Source organism: Mobula birostris, chromosome 25 (assembly GCF_030028105.1).
Source record: "Mobula birostris isolate sMobBir1 chromosome 25, sMobBir1.hap1, whole genome shotgun sequence".
Classification (NCBI taxonomy): Eukaryota; Metazoa; Chordata; class Chondrichthyes; order Myliobatiformes; family Myliobatidae; genus Mobula; species Mobula birostris.
This window is the reverse complement of record NC_092394.1, coordinates 21,206,246-21,224,955: the sequence shown is the minus strand read 5'-3', so window position 1 is coordinate 21,224,955 and position 18,710 is coordinate 21,206,246. Positions and strand designations below refer to the sequence as shown.

General features: G+C 41.4%; 1 protein-coding gene across 7 annotated transcripts in view; it reads left to right on the top strand.

Annotated features, from left to right (window-relative positions):
• The window catches only part of LOC140187720 (coronin-6-like), a 256,030-nt gene that overhangs the window by 203,929 nt on the left and 33,391 nt on the right, over positions 1–18,710 (top strand). For all 7 annotated transcript variants that reach the window (XM_072243309.1, XM_072243310.1, XM_072243316.1 and 4 more), the window contains 3 exons: positions 5,122–5,251; positions 8,737–8,918; positions 15,431–15,550. In XM_072243309.1, the coding sequence (XP_072099410.1) occupies positions 5,122–5,251; positions 8,737–8,918; positions 15,431–15,550 (432 nt within the window). The remainder of the gene's footprint in view (positions 1–5,121; positions 5,252–8,736; positions 8,919–15,430; positions 15,551–18,710) is intronic.

Here is an 18,710-nt window from a genome sequence, read left to right as displayed (position 1 = left end):
ATCTGATATTGATGCAGCTATAAAGAAGGCAAGACAGCAGCTATATTTCATTCGGAGTCTGAGGAGATTTCGAATGTCTCCTAATACACTTGAAAATTCTACAGATGTACCATGGAGAGCATTCTGACTGGCTGCATCACCATTTGGTATGGGGTTTGGGGGCTACTGCACAGGATCAGAGTAAGCTGCAGAGAGTGGTAAAATTAATCTATTCCATCGTCGGTACTAGCCTTCGTTGTATTCAAGACATTTTCAAGGATTGGTGCCTCAGAAAGATGGTGTCATTATTAAATACCCCACCACCCGGGACATGCCCTCTTCTCATTGTTACCATCAGGCAGGAGGTACAGAAGCCTGAAGGCACACACTCAGCGATTCAGGAACAACTTCTTCCCCTCTTGCCATATGATTTCTGAATGGACATTGAAACCATGAACCCTACCTCACTACTTTTTATTATGTTTTATGTTTTTGAATTTAACTATTTGATATACATATAGACGGGGGTGATTGGTAAGTTCATGGCCTAAGGTAGAAGGAGTCAATTTTAGAAAACCTAGCACATTTATTTTTCAACATAGCCCACTCCTACATTTACACATTTAGTCCAGCGGTCGTGGGGCATGCGGATCTTGGACCTCCAGAAAGATTCCACAGCAGGGGTGATTGATAAGTTTACGGCCTAAGGTTAGAGTAGTTGAGTTATACAGCTCTCGTTACATGCGTATGCAGTTCAACTCTTTGAGTGATTATGCAAAAAGTTTGAAGTTAATAACTCATCTCCGTCTACCTTAGGCCACAAACTTATCAATCACCCCTGATGAGTTATTAACTTCAAACTTTAGGAGTTGTGGTCACTGTTCTCTTAACAGTTCACCCACTGAAAGGTTGGTCTCTTGGCCAGGCTCATTGCTGCCATGTATAGGTCATTGTAGACCATGGCATGTAATGCTGAAAAGTTTCTGAAGAACGCAACAAGGGAAAAAATCCAAGTGAGGCCTTATTACCATTCTCCACATGAGGGGCATAAAAAAACTTCTGCTTTTACAAAGAATGGTAGGTGCTTGGAACCCAATGCCAGGGGTGGTGGTGGCAGCAGGTAGGATTGTAGTATTCAAGGGGCTTTTAAATAGGTGTATGAATATGCAGGGATGTGGATCATTTCCAGGCAGATGGGATGAGTATGACTTTTTATCATGTCCAGCATAGACATTGTGGGCTGAAGTGCGGTTCCTGTGCTGTAGTCTTCCATGTTTCATGGAAGGACGTTCCATTGTGGGCGCAACAGTGAGATTTGAAAACCTTACAAGCAAATGTAAGCTCTACTGTTATTTACACTTAATTTCACCAAAGGGGCAGCATTTGTTCCAGTCAATTGATAAGTCACTTTATTGTTGTCACATGTGGGGAGGCACAGTGGAAAAACTTTGTTTTGTATGCCAATGGTCCCCAACCACCGGGCCGCGAGGAAACGATATGAGTCAGCTGCACCTTTCCTCATTCCCTGTCACACCCACTGTTGAACTTGAACATAGGGTTACCAACTGTCCCGTATTAGCCGGGACATCGCGTATATTGGGCTAAATTGGTTTATCCCACAGGGGACCGCCCTTGTCCCGTATTTACCCCGCTAAGGTAGAGCATTCCTATGGATTCTTTTGTGCCGAAATGGCATGAAGCGAAGAAGCAATTACCATTAATTTATATGGGAAAAATTTTTGAGCGTTCCCAGACCCAAAAGATAACCTAACAAATCTTACCAAATAACACATAAAACCAATAATAAATAACACTAACATATAGTAAAAGCAGGAATGATATGATAAATACACAGGCTATATAAAGTAGAAATAATGTATGTACGGTATAGTCAGGAAGATGAAGGCAAAACCGATTTGTGGGAAAAATTCGTCATGTACGCGCATGCGTACGGCTACGTGCACATCATGCATGCGCACACAGGTGCCTGCGCAAGGCTTCATGGTCATGGTAGTCTTCCCTGGGGTAAAGTGTCCCAGGATTTGACTGCTACTTTTGTCCCTTATTTGGGAGTGAGAAAGTTGGCAACCCTAACTGTAAAAGACATGTTGAGGTGAGTTTAACCCTACTTGAACACCACCCCCCCCGCCCCAGTCAGCCGGTCTGCAAGAATATTGTCAATATTAAACCGGTCCGCGGTGCACAAAAGGTTGGGGATCCCTGTTGTATGCCATCTGTGGAGATCATTTCATTACATTGAAGTAGAACAAGGGAAAACAGTAATAAAATGTAGAATAGAGTGTTACACTTACAGAGGAAGAGCAGTGCAGGCAGACAATGAGCTACAAGGCCATGGCAAGGTAGATTGTCCATTTTGTCATATCAGGGGACCTTTCAGTAGTCTTATAACTAGTGGGAGAGATTCGAGGGAGAAGAGGTCCTCTTAAAGACCATCAGGGATGCCTATATGTGGGATCACAGGAGATGGTTGAGAATGTGAGTGCTAATTTCTTCTTGGTGTGTTCTAAGGATAATATCATAGATTCCAGAGAAATAAGGGTAATAAATAGTAAGGACTTGGATCGTATGCATACTACAAAGAAAGGGGTGTCTGCGGCCTTGAAGGGTGCTAAAGTGGGCAAGGCGGATGTTCATTGTGTTTTCCAGGGCTGGGGAGTTCTAAACTAGAGGCTGGAGACAAGGTAAGAGGGAAGAGATTTAAAAATAAAATACCTGGGAGCGTAATTTCTCTACGCAGGTGATAGTACCCAGAATGAGCTGTCAGAAGAGGCCGTTCAAGCGAGTGCAATTACAACCTCTTTCGATAGGTGCATGGAGAGAAAAGGCTTGGAGGGTAATTGGCCAAACGTAGGCAAATGAGACTAGTAAGGAGGATTCTTTGGTCAGCATAGAAATCTGTGCTGAAGGCCTGTTTTTTTTGGCAGTGTGTTTCCGTGACCTATGATAGAAGCTGTTCTTGAGCCTGGTGATGCGTGCTTTCAGGATTTTGTATCTTCTGCCCAAAGGGAGGGAGGAAGAAGGAAGAATGACCAGGATGGGAGGTGGTCTTTGATTATGCTGGCTGCTCTACTGAAGTGGCAAAATATGTAGACAGAATCTCTGGAGGGGAGGCCAGGTGCTGAGCTGTGTTCACAGCTCTCAGTGGTTGCTTGTGGTCATAGGCCATTCCAAGTTGTGATGCATTTTGATAGGATGCTTTTCATGGTGCATCTATAAAAACTGGTAAGGGTCAATCGGGAGGTGCTGAATTTCTTTAGCCTCCTGAGAATTTAGAAGCTCTGTTACGCTCTGCGCCATGGCTTCTATATGGTAGGAGCAGGACGGGCTACTTGTGATTTTCATTCCTAGAATTTAAAGCTGTCAATCCTTTTGACCTCAGCACTTTTGATGTAAATAGAAGCATGTGCATTGTCCCCTTCCCCTTCCTAAAGTCAATGACCAGCTCTTTTGTTTTCTTCTTGATATCCCGGTTGCAGAATAAATATCTTGTGCCAGTGCTTGAACTGAGTCCAGCAAATATTTAAAGGAAAATGCGTCAGAAATGGATTGTAGAAAAACAGACTGTAAGTAATTAGAACTGCATAGTCCTTAGCTGGTTGAAGAGGGGATTTTCAAACAACTATACCTTTGTTCTCTCTTCAATTTAATGAAGCTGCAGTAATTCAGCTTATTATAAAATTTTCAGAAGCTATTTCATTATTTCTTTCCCTTCAAAGAAACTGATATTTTACCGTTCTCAGATGGTTGATTAGAATAATTATGTCTCTTAGAAAGAGGGCCATTTTATAATCAGATATTGGCTATTGCATACACATAACTTAACACTGACATCATAAGAAATAGTTAATTTAGTCCAATGTTTAAAAAAAATGCTCCTGCTCTTTTTGAACTGGAAGAAAATACTAATTATGATATCCTAGCCTTGATAATCAGTTTTTGTTCCTATGAATTTAATTATCCAATCGTTTGAAATGAGGAATATAAATAATAAAGTGGAAATTTAGTGTGTGATTCGAATTAAATACAAATTAAAAGTAAATAGCACCAGTAAATTGTATTGTATGCCTCTATTGCAAATTGGGGTAATATTAGAACCACTCTTAACTTGAGGAGATTGAGCATTGAAGATTTTTATTATCTGGTGTATATTTGGAAAAATTGTAGCTACAGGAAGTAGCTGCAAGTCGCAATTTTTGAATGTAATGTGATAATCATGGATAAACTCATTGTTCTAATGGGCAATAATTAATATCGTCTTTTTTCATCAACTTGGAATTGCTGAACATTTAGGGCCTGCTGATATAATGTTTTAACAATGGTTGGAACTCTCTGGGCAAGCTTCAGAACAAACTTAGGAAGTTCAGGAATGATTAAGCAGCAACTAGGGATTTAAGATGGGAAAAGCACAATACGATTAAATGCAAAAGACAAGGAGACCGCTGATGCTGCAGATAAATCTGGGGGGCAAAAGCAACAATGAATATAGACACATATTTTAAAATCTCTGCAACAGAATTGGAATGAAAGGTCTACGAAAGCATCTTTTGATGTGTAAAACATGAACGAAAGATTTTTCTGCTTCCAACCTGCTGCTTGGGGAGAGGAAGAAGGTGTTCCTAAAACATTAAATTTGTGTCTTCAAAGTTCAAAATAAGTTTTATTATCAAAGTGCATATGTCACCACCTGAGGTTCATTTGCTTGTGGGCATACTCAGCAAATCTTTAGAACAGTAACTATAAACAGGGTCAATGAAAGGTCAACCAGATTGCAGAAGACAACTAACTGTGCAAATGGAAATATAAGTAAACAGCAATAAATAAGAAGAACATGAGATAATGAGATCAAGAGTCCTTGAAAGTGTGATCGTTGGTTGTGGGAACATTTCAATGATGGGGCAAGTGAAGTTGAGTGTAGTTATCCTCTTGGTAAGTTATTACAGCCCCACCCCTCCAAAAAATCCTCATAATTGTGGCATGACACCTGAACTTGATCAGTAAATCCTTTACAAGTGATTTGATTATTTAGGTAAATTGTTGAATGGGTTTGTTGCACTGCATTTCAGGTCAACAGTTTGCCCAGTAATTCTTCTTCTAACCAGACGTGTTTTCTCTTCCTCACAGATCTGGCAGATCCCCGACCACATGACTGTCCGCTCCATCACGGACCCCATTGTTGTCTTGGAAGGACACTCGAAGAGGGTCGGAATTATTACGTGGCACCCAACAGCCCGTAATGTTTTACTAAGTGCAGGTAAAGTCATCAGCTTGTGGAATACTTTGTCCAGGCTGACAGCAGGGAATGATGCCTGGCTCACCTTCAATGGTCAGGGTAGAAGTGACTGCGGTCCTTGTCATTTGGTGCATCTTATGTGCTAACAGATGTTCTTTGCTTTCCTCCATAAGTTTTCGATATAAAGCATTAATATACTTGCATCTTTAAGGCATATCAAACTTTTACACAGTGCTTATTTTCAGCCAATGTAGTTGCATTATACTTTTCTAAATCCTGCACATATTATAAGGGAAAGTCACCGCTTTTTCCACAACATCAGATTCAGAAATTGTCATTACCCTTCAACCATCAGGCTACTGAACCAGTGTGGATAACTTCATTCATCTCCACTCTGAACTAACACCACTATCTATGGACTCGCTTTCAAGGATTCTACAACTTATGTTCTCAGTAACATTTATTTATCTTGCTTGCACATTGCCTTTTTATGTGTGTTAGTAGCTATTCAGTCTTTGTGTGTAGTCTTTCATTAATTCTATTATATTTATCTGTTCTACTGCGGGTGACTGTAAAAAAAATGAATCTCAAGGTAGAATATGGTGACATATACATCCATTGATTAATAAATTTACTTTGAACTTTCAAGTTAATGTGACTACTTTGGATGTCCTGAGCGCATTCAGGTCATTGGAGAAAATGGGAGGTTGAGCTGCTTTCTGATAGGGAAAGGGGCAATTTATAATGCATGTCCTTCCCAGGTAGCGTTATGCATCTCCCACGCAGTTATAGCAAGCTTATTATTCCATTAACCCCTGGCAGAGGGCACTTCATCACTGAATCTGTTAAATGCGAATCCTCGGTTTGGCTAGCTCCTTGATTATTTTAGACCTTCCCATCTTAAATTGGAGCTCCTTCCTAAACAATCCAACAACTTCACCTTCACAATCTAACCCAAAATCCATTGCAAGTATCAGTCACGCTCTTTAACTTTTATTTCTGTGGATTTCCTTCAAGCATTCACCAACTTCCTTCACAGCCCCAGCCCATCCCTCTCTATTTGAAATGTTATTTCCAAGTTGCTTCTAAAATTCATTGTGCATTATTGATCAAAGGCACACGCCAAACCAAACTCATCACTGTGACTAATTGCAGTTGCTCAATTAAATTGGTGCCTTGCTGGTGGAGGTAAATGTCAATCACAGAATGGTGGTGTTGTTACCTCCAATAAATACTACATCCACCTGTTTTAAATTAGTCAAGTCTGAACTCAGTTATTGTCTTTCTGAGTTTCCCCTGGTATAATAATAATGTAATACCGTTTAACTAGCAGCTGTTTTTCTCTTCATGTGAAAATATTACAAAACTTCTCCTCAATGTGTTCATTTGTGTCAGCAGATATTTCAAATTTAATTCCTGTACTGCATTACATCAAATCTTCTGTTTAGGAGAAAAGGAAGAAGAGATTTCAGTATCACATTCCTCCTGAACTGTTAATTTATCCTGTTGCATCAGGTTTAATTATCCATGGTACAATCCGTCAGTTATGCGTGTCTGCAGTGAGTCCTACTTGCCAATCTTTTTCACCTCTAACTTTATTTTTTTAACCTATGACTTTTTAAAATATTCATTATAATTGTTGAATGTTGTTTTTTGTGGCATGTCCTACCCATCATAGCAAATTCCTAACACATGTAAATGTATATGGCGAATAAACTTGATCCTTGATCACTATTTCCCACAGAGTAGTTCTCTTGAATGTTTTACAGCTGTTCCACACTTTCCAGCATCAGATCACACATTCATAAAGATATGCAGACCCTTTCCGTCAGCCACACCCATGTTGAACATGAAATAATCATCAGTACTAATCATATTTGCCTTAATGTGTTCCATACCGTTCTAAAGCTGATTGTTAATGGTTGTTTGTCAGTCTTTCTACATAGTTTTTCATGGATTATTGTATTTATTTTTTTCTATTCTGAATGCCTGCAAGAAAAAGAGTCTTAGGGTAGTGTATAGTAAGTATACAGTAGTACTGTGACAAAAGGCTTAGTCACATATATGTACATACAGTAGTTGGAGTGCCTAAGATTCTTGCACAGTATTGTATTTGTCAACATGGAGCGGAGAGCAAGTTTGTAAACCTGGCGGGAGCACAGGATGTTGGGAATAATGAGGGTGGAGCGCCGCGGGAGGGGTACGGGGCAGATGACAGAGAAGGAGTGCTGGGGTGGGGGATAGCGAGGTGAAGACACACCAGGCAAAGTCATTTGATTCTAGACAATTGATTTATTGATCATTACAGAATGCCTCTCTGGTGCTTCCCGCTCCCTTTCATCTCCCTTCCCCTTTTCCCAACTGTGATTCCCTCCTCCTGCCTGCTTCCCACTCTCAGACCACAATAGAGACCCATTTCAGAATCAGGTTTATCATCACTCACATATGTCATGAAATTTGTTTTATTTTGTGGCAATGGTTCAATGCAATACATAAAATTACTACAGTACTGTCCTGGGCACCTTAGCTATATATATATACATAAGAATTTTGCACAGTACTGAATATATGTTCGTAATAAATTTACTTTGAAATTTGAACTTTAAAATTTGAGGCCGCTGTTCATTTAGGTACTTTTTAAATGTTGTGAAATTCCCTCCTCCATCACTTCAGACAGTAGATCTTAATCCCAATGACCTTCCTGACAGAAAATGTTCTGACACATTACTGGAACTAGAAAATGGCAGATAGCATTCCAAGACTTCTTACTTATACTCACTGTGATAATATTATGAGAGCAAGAGGAGGCAGAGCATGCTTAAGTGTTGCTATCTTTCCCAGTCTAGCCACAACTCTGCAACACACAAAATGCTGGAGGAACTGAGCAAGTCAGGCAGCATCTATGGAGAGGAATAAAGAGTCGACGTTTTGGTTGAGACCCTTCATCAGCACTGGAAAGGAAGGGAGAAGGAGACAGAATAAGAAGGTGTGGGGGGGAGGGGAAGGAGTACAATTTGGCAGGTGATAGGTGAAGCCAGGTGAGGGGGAAGGTAGGCAAGTGCGGGAGGAGGAGATGAAGTGAGAAGTTAGGAGATGCTAGACAGAAAAGGTAAAGGGCTGAAGAAGGAGGAATCTGATAGGAGAGGAGAGTAGACCGTGGGAGAAAGGGAAGGAGAAGGGAGATGGTAGACAGGTGAGAAGAAGTAAAGGGGTAAGAGTAGAGTCAGAATGGGGAATGGAAAAAGAGTGAAGGGGAAGTGGGGAGAAATTACCAGAAGTCAGAGAAATCAATGTTCATGCTGTCAAGTTAGAGGCTACCCAGACAAAATATGAGCTGTTTCTCCACCCTTACAATGTTGTCCCACATGTCAAGATTGATAAGGATCAAGAAGGCAGTTCTGCCAAGTGATGATAAAGGGAAAATTCTGAATAAAACTGATATGGTCTGGGGATCAATGATCCAGGGATTCATACCAAGTACTGACCTTGTATCATGTCTGTTTCAGGCAGTGATAATATGATAATTGTTTGGAACGTGGGTACCGGAGAGCCCCTGATAACACTTGACGACCTGCATACCGACTTGATTTACAATGTTTGCTGGAACCGTAACGGCAGCCTCATCTGTACCACCAGCAAGGACAAGAAAGTGCGCATCATTAATCCGAGGGAGCAACGCGTCATTGCTGTAAGTTCCCCCCACTGTGTGGTGGTGCTTGGTCTTTGAAATTCCAGGATTTGACTGGACCCTGAGCCATAAATTCTTACTCCTCTGGGGAGACATTTTATCAAATAATATTGTCCTGATTGACGTGAGTATTGTTGTCATGAACTAACTGGTATTTGGTAAGCTGACAGGGATTTGAAAATACCAAGTAGTTAGTTAGGAAGTTGCTCAAAGTGGAGAAAGAAAAAAATAGAAGTAAAGGTAAGGCAGAGGGGAATATAAGAGATTGAACTGGCAGATTTTCCCAGTGAATGTCAAATGTACCTCCAAGTGAGTATTTAGTTGAGACTGAGAGTGCAGGGTGTCCAATGAGTCCCTGATGTGTGGTAGAGAAGTTGATGCAGATCTTCGGTAGCAGTTTTGTTTGCTCAGAGGCTCATTTTCTGATCTGACAGGCATTGTTGTATGAAAGTGATGTTCAAGGGCTGTGTGGCACTCCACTAGAGAATGCAGAGCTGGCTTTGAGAGGTTAGGATTAGGTCTGCCAGGTAAATGGGCACAGAACCCAAAGCTCACAGAGCAAGGGAGGGACATACTCCGTACTAGGCACTGCAACTTAACCCGCAACACTTTTAATTGGAAATTTGTCTGATCGGTTTCTCCACGTGGCCAAGCCCACAGCAAGGTGTTGATGTCTTCCAGCGGTGACTTGGCTTGGCAGCACTGGTGGGGTGCTGTTGACAAGCCAGACTTCTGTTCTTGGTGTTCTGGCAGCAAAATAAGTAAAGACGACTCATGGTTGTTCAAACGTTTAATTTTAAAATTTCATTAAAATGATGGGCACAAGAGAGATTGTAGATGTTGGCAATCTGGAGCAACATACAGAAAATTTTGCTATTATTGTAATGGCTCACCATCCCTCAAGATTTCTCGTAAGATCTTAAGACATAAAACAGGAGCAGAATTAGGCTATTTGGCCATCGAGCCTGCCCCACCATTCCATCATGGTTTATTTATTAACCCTCTAATATCATTCTCCCACCTTCTCCCCGTAACTTAAATCAAGAGCCTAATCAACCTCTGCTTTAAATATACACAGTGGATTCACCGCCACAGCCATCTGGCTAAATAAATTGCTCCTCATTTCTATTCTAATCCCAAAGCACTTTGCCACAATTCATTCCTTTTCTAGTGCAGTCACAGTTGACTTGCACTGTAAACATTTGCAGTTTATTTCCCACAACCATTGGTGGAAGCACAGGAGTGGCAAAATGTCAGGGGAACTCTTTGCTTCTTTAACAGTACCATAGACCTGACATCTTATTCATCTGGCTGAATAGGTACTCGTGCCTTAGTCCAATAACTAGAATTGGCCTGGTCCTGCAGTGTATTGAACTGGACTGTGTGCTGGTGTTCGGGAGTGGGAATTGAACTTTCAATCACCCGACTCAAGACAAGATCACCGAGCAAACTTGTCACTTGAGAGAGTCAAAGTAGCTATGTGACAGAGGCATAATTAGTGGGAAAAAAACTAACATTTTAAGCAAGTACTAATGGATACCATCAAATGCAAACATTTGAACACACGGGAGACGGCAGATGTTGGAATCTGGAACAACACACACAAGGCTGGAGGAACTCACCAGATTGAGCAGAGTCTGTGAAGGGAAATGGACAGCTGATGATTGAAGTCATGACATTTCACATCCCAAAAATGTCAATTGTCTATTTTTCTCCATAGATGCTGCCTAACCCACTGAGTTTCTTCAGATATTTATGTGAAATATAAACTGTTTATATATGGTAGGAATCTACTAATGACAAAAACTGAGACGTGGATGGCTGAACGTTTATCTCTGAAGATTAGATGTCTACTTCTAATTGAAAATCAGTTACAAAGTGAAATAGTTCAAGTGATTGCCTTCACCTCCTTCCTGTAAGTTTGAGTGGGTTCAAGCAGCTGACGGCACCAGTAATGTAAAACCCTTCCAGTTCCTCTGAGTGATAATATATAGTGAGTATGTCTATTTACTTAGGACTTCATGGAGCTGCTTAGCAATGTGGATACACGTTAGATTGTCGCTATTCTTTTCACCATCTCCTCCATCTGGAATTTCTTGAAGAAAATTGAAAGCATCTTCCTCAGATATGAGGATGACAGATGTTTGTTTTCCTTGTGGTTGTAGACAAATGCCATCAGATGTGGAAGCACATTCCACTTGATGGGAGTATCAGCACATCTTGCTTCCACTTGAACACATTAGGATATTTGCTCTCTGCCCTTCCCTTCATCCAGGTGCAAGATCCATTCAGTTTGCATTTCATTCTTCATCTTCAGTTCTTTGTTCATCTAGTTCAGAGGTAAAGCTCCGCTTTACTTGTGCGGACATTTGCTGCAAATGTGTCAGACCCCGACAGAAGCCATAAGCATTGGGAAGAGGTTGAAGATGCGACACAAAAGGACTGCAATTTAAACAAATCTGTGGAATGTTGACTAAAGACGAAATTGAAGGACTTGGCATTAGGTCTTCATGATGTAGAGTAGGAGAAAGTTTCTATGGAGTGCAAGCAGCAGTATAGAGCTGAATGATCTGTTCCTGCAGTGTTAGTTCTATGTGAATTTCCATCTTATGACTCTGGAAAGCAAAAGAAGGTAATAGAGAAGTTAGAGAATGAGGTTTTATCACTGGCACTTCTCAGCTTTATCTAACTTCTGTTGCGATAAAGCCATAACTTGGTTGGCATGCTATGCTGGCACCAGAATGTGTGGTGACACTTGCTAGCTGCCCTCAGGACTTAAGGCCATAAGATATTGGAGCAGAATTAGGCCATGGGACCATTGAGTCTGCTCTACCAATTCATCATGGCTGATCCATTTTCACTCTCAGCTCCAGTCTCCTGCCTTCTCCCCATATCCCTTCATGCCCTGACCAATCAAGAATCTATCAACCTCTGCCTTAAATATACCCAATGACCTGGCCTCCACAGCCACCTGTGGCAATTTATCTTTAGGTTGTGCTGGTTGTTAATACAAACAATGCCTTTCACTGTATCTTTCAATGTGCTCGTGATAAATAAATCTGAATCTATATAACTCCGATGCATGAAGAGTGAAAGTTATAAATAAAGTCAAACCTGGTTGTTATTGATGGTGAAGCAATGGACACTGGGCACTCAGTGATAACTGCAAACCAGCGTCCTCGTTGATCACCTGAGACTCAACAAGGTTTATTTCACTCAGTCTGTTCATGCTTGCTAAATGTGATTGGTATCTTTCACATAAACTGCACTGAACAATGCTGAGGGCAAAGTCTATAAGACTCAGTTAACTGCATGCTGTTTAAATCAGCTTCATTTTCTGATTTTGTCAAGAATGGTGTTGTTTGGTTCTTTTCTCCTTCTCAATCAAGTTGTTTCTAAATTTCAAAACAAATTATCCTCTGCACACATCACCCCCACCCCCCCAACAACTTTCCACCATGATCCACTGGTACCCATGTTGTCAAAGCATAAAATAGGTTCAAAATCCTGCTGAGAAGACTTTCTCAGAAAGTAGAGGTGTTGGTGAGCTTTCTTGACTGTGGAGTGTGTTTGGCGTCTGTGCTGAGATTTTGGCTTAGTGATAATTATCTGTTTCCTAAATTCAGCTCTGTATGAAGTTTTCTCTGAAGACATGATTAGTGACCTGGTGTGATCTGAGTGTATTTTTGGATGTTCCCCTGGTTGGAAACCTGGTAGAATCATACTGTGGGTTGCACCAACACGCACCGGTGCACACTATTTAAATGTACGACTGTTGCGACCATGTAGTAGAGCAACACTTTGCATCTTAATGGTCACAGGGATTACTGTAAAGAAAGACTTTCAGTACAAACCAAAACATCTTACAACCAATAAAGTTCTTCTTGAAATACACAGGTGAACTGCAACAAACTCCTAAAACAACATGCACAAAATATTGGAGGGCTCAGCAGGTCAGGCAGCATCCATGGAGAGCACTCTGAAGCTCCCATGCAGTTTTGTTTGTTCCGGAGAGATGCTATGGTTTGGGTGTAGACTGAGCTCATGCCCGTGTGCTGATTCACTGGGGAACCACATCCTAGATCTGATCTCCCCCAAAAGAGAGGGTGTGAGGATGGAGTGTGGAGAAGGAGGAAATTGTTGGAAAATGTAACACATTTTCAAAGGTTCTACTCTACTTAGAAGTTTACACAGATTTAGCAGGACAACTTTGACAAACCTCTATAGATCTGTAGATGCACAGTGGAGAGTCTGCTAACTGGTTGCATCATGGCTTGGGATGGAAACACTCATGCCCAAGAAGGGAAAAGTCTAGAAAGAGTGGCGGATATAGTCTGGTCGGTCACAGGCAAAGCCTTCCCTACATTTACAAGAAGCACTGCCGCAGGAAAGCAGGATTCATCATCAGGAACCCTCACTGTGCAGGCCAGGCTCTCTTCTTGCTGCTGTCGTCAGGAAGGAGATACAGGAGCATTAGGTCCCACACCACCAGGTTCAGGAACAGTCATTATCCTCCAACCATCAGGCTCCTAACTTTGCTCACCTCAACACTGAACTGATCCACAACTTATGGAATCCCTTTCAAGGCTCTGCACCTCGTATTCTCAATTAATTAATTGTCTGTCTGTCCACAGCTGGTCTCCTTTCACACATTGATTTGTCTGTCTTTGCTTGCATGTAGTTTTTCATTGATTCTATTGTACTTTTTTGTTCTACTGTGAACGCCTGCATGAAAATGAATTTCAAAGTAGTATATAGTAATATACACGTACTTTGATAATCAATTAACTTTGAACTTTGTAAAACTTCCAGCTTCATGGATAGACATTAGGAGCTCTGAAACACAGAGCTTCATCTTCTCCAACACACAGAGCTGGTCAGGGCACAAGGAGCATCAATGACTGCTAGCTTACTGCTCTTTCCCCGATACGATGCAGAGAGCAGCCTGCAGCTTTTTGAAATAGTAAATGGCATATTGTACTTGACAGGATGAAAAACTGAGAAATAACAGGACCAATAAGTGATGAGCAGGAGTGTAAAGATTTAGATTCTAGCCCGAGGCATCTATATACTGATGTATATAGATGTTACACTCACCTCCTCTAGCAGTGGTGAAAACGAAATCCATCAGAACATTCAGAAGAGACGTGTAGATAGTTGAAAGAGTATAACTTGTAGAGCCATGGGAGCAAGATTGGCACTGGTGGATTAGTCTAACAGGACCTGTTAGTGACTCTGTGGGCTGAATAGACTTCAGTGACATATTCCTTATAACAATAAAGCCGTTAATCAAAGATCACAGTAAATTTATTATCAAAGTATGTACTTGTCACCACACACTACCCTACATTTTCTTGCAGGCATTCACAGTAGAGCAAAAAAAGTACAATAAAATCAATGAAAAACTGCACACGAAGACTGAAAAACAACCAATGTGCAAAAGAATTCTAACCGTAAATACAAAAAAAAAGCTAATACTGAAAACATGAGTTGTAGAGTCTTTGAAAGTGAGCCGATAGGTTGTGGAATCAGCTCAGTGCTGAGGTGAGTGAAGTTATCCATGCTGGTTCAGGAGTTTGATGATTGAAGGGTAATAACCATTTCGGAACCTGGTGGTGTGGGACCTAAGGTTGTGAAATTAGTTCAGAGTTGAATCAGGTCTACCAGTCAAGCATTATTCCTTTATTTTATATAATTTGAGAAATTGCTTAAATACTGTTGGCTGGTTTGTACAATTCAGAATCTTTATAAAGTGAGCACAGACCGTGCTAGGAAGGAAATAGAAGGCCACTCATTGACATCCTGCAACCTGAATTGTCAGGATTCCTGTAGGGATTCATGTGTTCCAGTTCTTTCCAATCTGTATAGGATGTAAATAGCCAGGCCATCAACATAGCAGGGTTTAAGTGGCATTTCCTAGTCCCCATTTCTAAGCCAGGGTGGGGCAGGGCCCGGCCACTGAAGGCAAAATACTGCATGTACTACATTGCTGAGAGGATTTTGAGTCCAAAGCTTGGACTTCAAGATGTAAAAATGTAAATTGACTATGTTCCAGCAGGGAATGTGGCTCTTTTGGTTTCCAGTTGGTACCTTATGGCCTGTGTACAGACGGACTGAGCTTATTCAGATTAGAGATGATAAAGGAGTTGAGGAGAGTTGGGGACAAAATATTAGCTTGTGGACGTAAATGAAGCTCTTGGTGAAAAAGACATCTTGAAAATTGTCTGGGTGTGCATTGTGTTGCTTTCCATGGTGTGCATTGTGCGCTGTGACACGTGTTGTGCGCTGTAATGCATTTTGCAGCTCTTGGTCCTGGGGTGGGCTGCAGTGCATGACATTTCCCATGGTGCGTTTTGTATGTAGAAATATGTATTGTGTGCTCTGGTGCATGTGCAGCATTGGTAATTTTAGCCTGCACGATGTATGTTGTGCTCTGTTGCTTTTAATTCTGTTCCTGAATACATTTTTGCCCTTGTCTTTCCATCCTGCCATCTACCTACGGTTGAAATCAGGAGAGGGAGAAAGCGCATGAAGGAGCTCGACCAATGAGGGCCATCTTCATGGCTGACGGTAAAATCTTCACCACTGGATTCAGCAAGATGAGCGAGCGGCAACTGGCCCTGTGGGACCCGGTAGGTGATCTTTCATCATCAGGTGATGGGCGTGGAGGTGACCAAAGCTAACCCCTTCAGAACAGCCAGTGAGAGCTGGCTAATTATGATCCAATTCTCTGAGGGGAAGATCTTGTAGGGCAGAGGTTTCCAACTTGGGGTCCACAGACCTCTTGCTTAATGGTTTTGGTTCATGACATTAAAAAGATTGGGAGCCCCTGTTATAGGGTTTTCTTCTCACTTGTGGTATTAACGACTGGGGAGAAATAATGCCTCTACATTTATCTGATTAACTGCAGGTTGTTCTAGTAGATTGTCCATTCATGAACTTTTTAAAAATCTGGTTAATTTGATCTTTTTCACTTTTGCTTCATTTTTTCATTCTATGATGTTTGATAGAGAATTTTTAATGTCCTTTAGGTTCTATTATTTACCCACTCCCTGCTGCCTGTCACTTTGACCCGTACATCTCCTGCTCCAACTTCACCTTCCCAATTGTTGACATGCAGGAAACTCATTCTCCTTGGTTAACCAACAGTTTCAACTCAACCTCACTCACTGGGGCTAGGATGCATTCTTAGTAGCAAAAACCAAGACGCACTTGGAATGTATTGTATGCTTGATGGCGATTGAGTTGGGTTTGTTGTTTCATTAAGTGGTCTGACTCCTTTTCCTGGGGGGGATTGTTTGAGAGAAGGGAAAGCCAACAGATACAATGGAGAAGTTCCATCCTGCATGAAGTTGGACACAGACAGAGATCCCAAACCACTATAGCAAATAGGGTGGTATGGTAACATAACAGTATTGCTGCGCCAATAACCCAGATCCGATTCTGCTGCTGTGTGTAAGGAGTTTGTACGTTCTCCCTGTGACTGATGGCTTTCCTCCAAAATCCTAAAGGCCTATGGATTAGTAGGTTAATTGGTCATATGGATGTAAATTGGCAGCACGGTCTCATTGGGCTGGAAGGGCCTTTTACCACGCTGTATCTCTTAATAATAAATAATTAAACTAACTACAACCTGAAGATAATAACAACTCTGTCATTGTGATGGAAGTTTTGTTATTACCACTGCTGTCCATGAAAATCAGTTCCTTCTTCCCTCTTCAATTTCTTAACAACTGAAATTGATGAGTCCTTGTCACTGACTCCCTAACTCAGAGAAAGCCTTTTGCAATTCATTCTACCAAAGCTACTTGTAAAAGATAAAAGCTCTTAAAATTACCTTTGTAATGCCCTTCTGCTCTGGCGGGACTACTCACTGCTAGTCAAGAGCTACATCATAACTATGTTTCATTTCCAAACCCAACAAGCAGGGTCACTTGTATCTAAGCTCCAAGAACAATAAAAAACTCTTTCAAATCTTGACCATTCAATGTTGATAGGAGTTGTACATTCACAGCAACCGCCTCCCCAGACAACAATCCCCAATGTCCAGTCAAGGTACACTGCAAGTTCACAAGTCTTGCATTTATTGTTAAAGATGAGGTTATAGAGTACTTGGTAATACAGGACAAGATATGACAAAGTCAGCATGGTTTCCTTAAAGGAAGATCTTGCCTGACGAACCATTTCAAATTCTTTGAGGAGTTTACAAGTAGGATAGATAAAGGGGATGCAGTGGACGTTGTATATTTGGATTTTCAGAAGGCCTTTGACATGGTGCCAAACATCAGGCTGCTTACCAAGTCAAGAGCCCATGGTGTTACAGCGAAGTTACTAACATAGTTAGAACATTGGCTGATTGATAGGAGGTAGCGAGTGGGAATAAAAGGATCTTTTTTTTGTTTTGATGCCGATGGCTAGTGGTGTTCCACAGGGTTTGATGTTGGGACTATTTCTTTTTATGATGTATATCAATGATTTAGATGATGGAATAGATGGCTTTGTTGCCAGGTTTGCAGATGACACGAAGATTGGTGAAGGGGCAGGTAATGTTGCAGAAGCAGGAAGGTTGCAGAAGGACTTAAACAGGTTAGAAGAATGAGCAAGAGAGTGGCAAATGAAATACAATGTTGGAAAGTGCATGGTCATGCACTTTGGTAGAAGAAATAAATGTGCAGACTATTTTCTAAACAGGGAGAACGTCTAAAAATCTGAGATACAAAGGCACTTGGGAGTCCTTGTGCAGAACACCCTAAAGGTTAACTTGCAGGTAGTTTCGGTGGTGAGGAAGGCAAATGCAATGTTAGCATTCTTTCAAGAGGTCTAGAATATAAGAGCAGAGATGTGATACTGAGGCTTAAAAAAGCCCTGGTGAGGCCTCACCTTGAGTATTGTGAACAGTTTTGGGCTCTTTAACTAAGAAAAGATGTGCTGGCATTGGAGAGGTTTCAGAGGAGGTTCACAAGGATGATTCTGGAATGAAAGGGTTATCAAATGAGGAACATTTGATGGCTCTGGACCTGTAATCACTGGAATTTAGAAAGATGAGGGGGGATCTCATTGGAACCTTTTGAATGTTGAAAGGCCTAGACAATAGAGATGTGGAAAGCATGTTTCCCATGGTGAGGGAATCTTGGACAAGAGGGCACAGCCTCAGGATAGAGGGGCTCCATTTAAAACAGAGATGTGGAGAAATTTCTGAATTTATGGAATTTGTTACCACAGGCAGCTGTGGAAGCCAGGTCATTGAGCGTATTTAAGGCTGAGATTGATGGGTTCTTGATTGGCCACAGCATCAAAGGTTACGGGGAGGAGGCTGGAGAGTGGGGCTAAGGACGAGAAAAAAGGATCAGCCATGATTGAATATCAGAGCAGACTCGAAGGGGGCAAATGGCCTAATACTGCTCCTATGTATTATGGTCTTATGGTTTTATTTATGGCGTGTATGAGATTAAATTTGTATTTGGGAAGTTAATGCAAGACCCACCCAAAAGTCTGAAGCTGTCATTTTGCATTTGTTGGCTCTTTTGGGAGATGCAAAGAATTTTGAGAGGACAGTTATCGGAGAGGATTTTGTTATTCACCCTGAAGTTTTCTCGTGAGTCATTACATAAAAACAGGAAAGACATTTTAACTGTTGATCAAAGTGAGGTTCTGGCCAGTGCTGTCAAATTTCAGAAGTTCTAAGGGTGTTGGTGTTTTGACTGGGCTTCTGGTCGAAGTTTTGATTAGTCTATCCTAGCATCAAGAAACCAGCCTCATTTCTTTTGAGTTTCTGAGACACCAGAGCAGGGG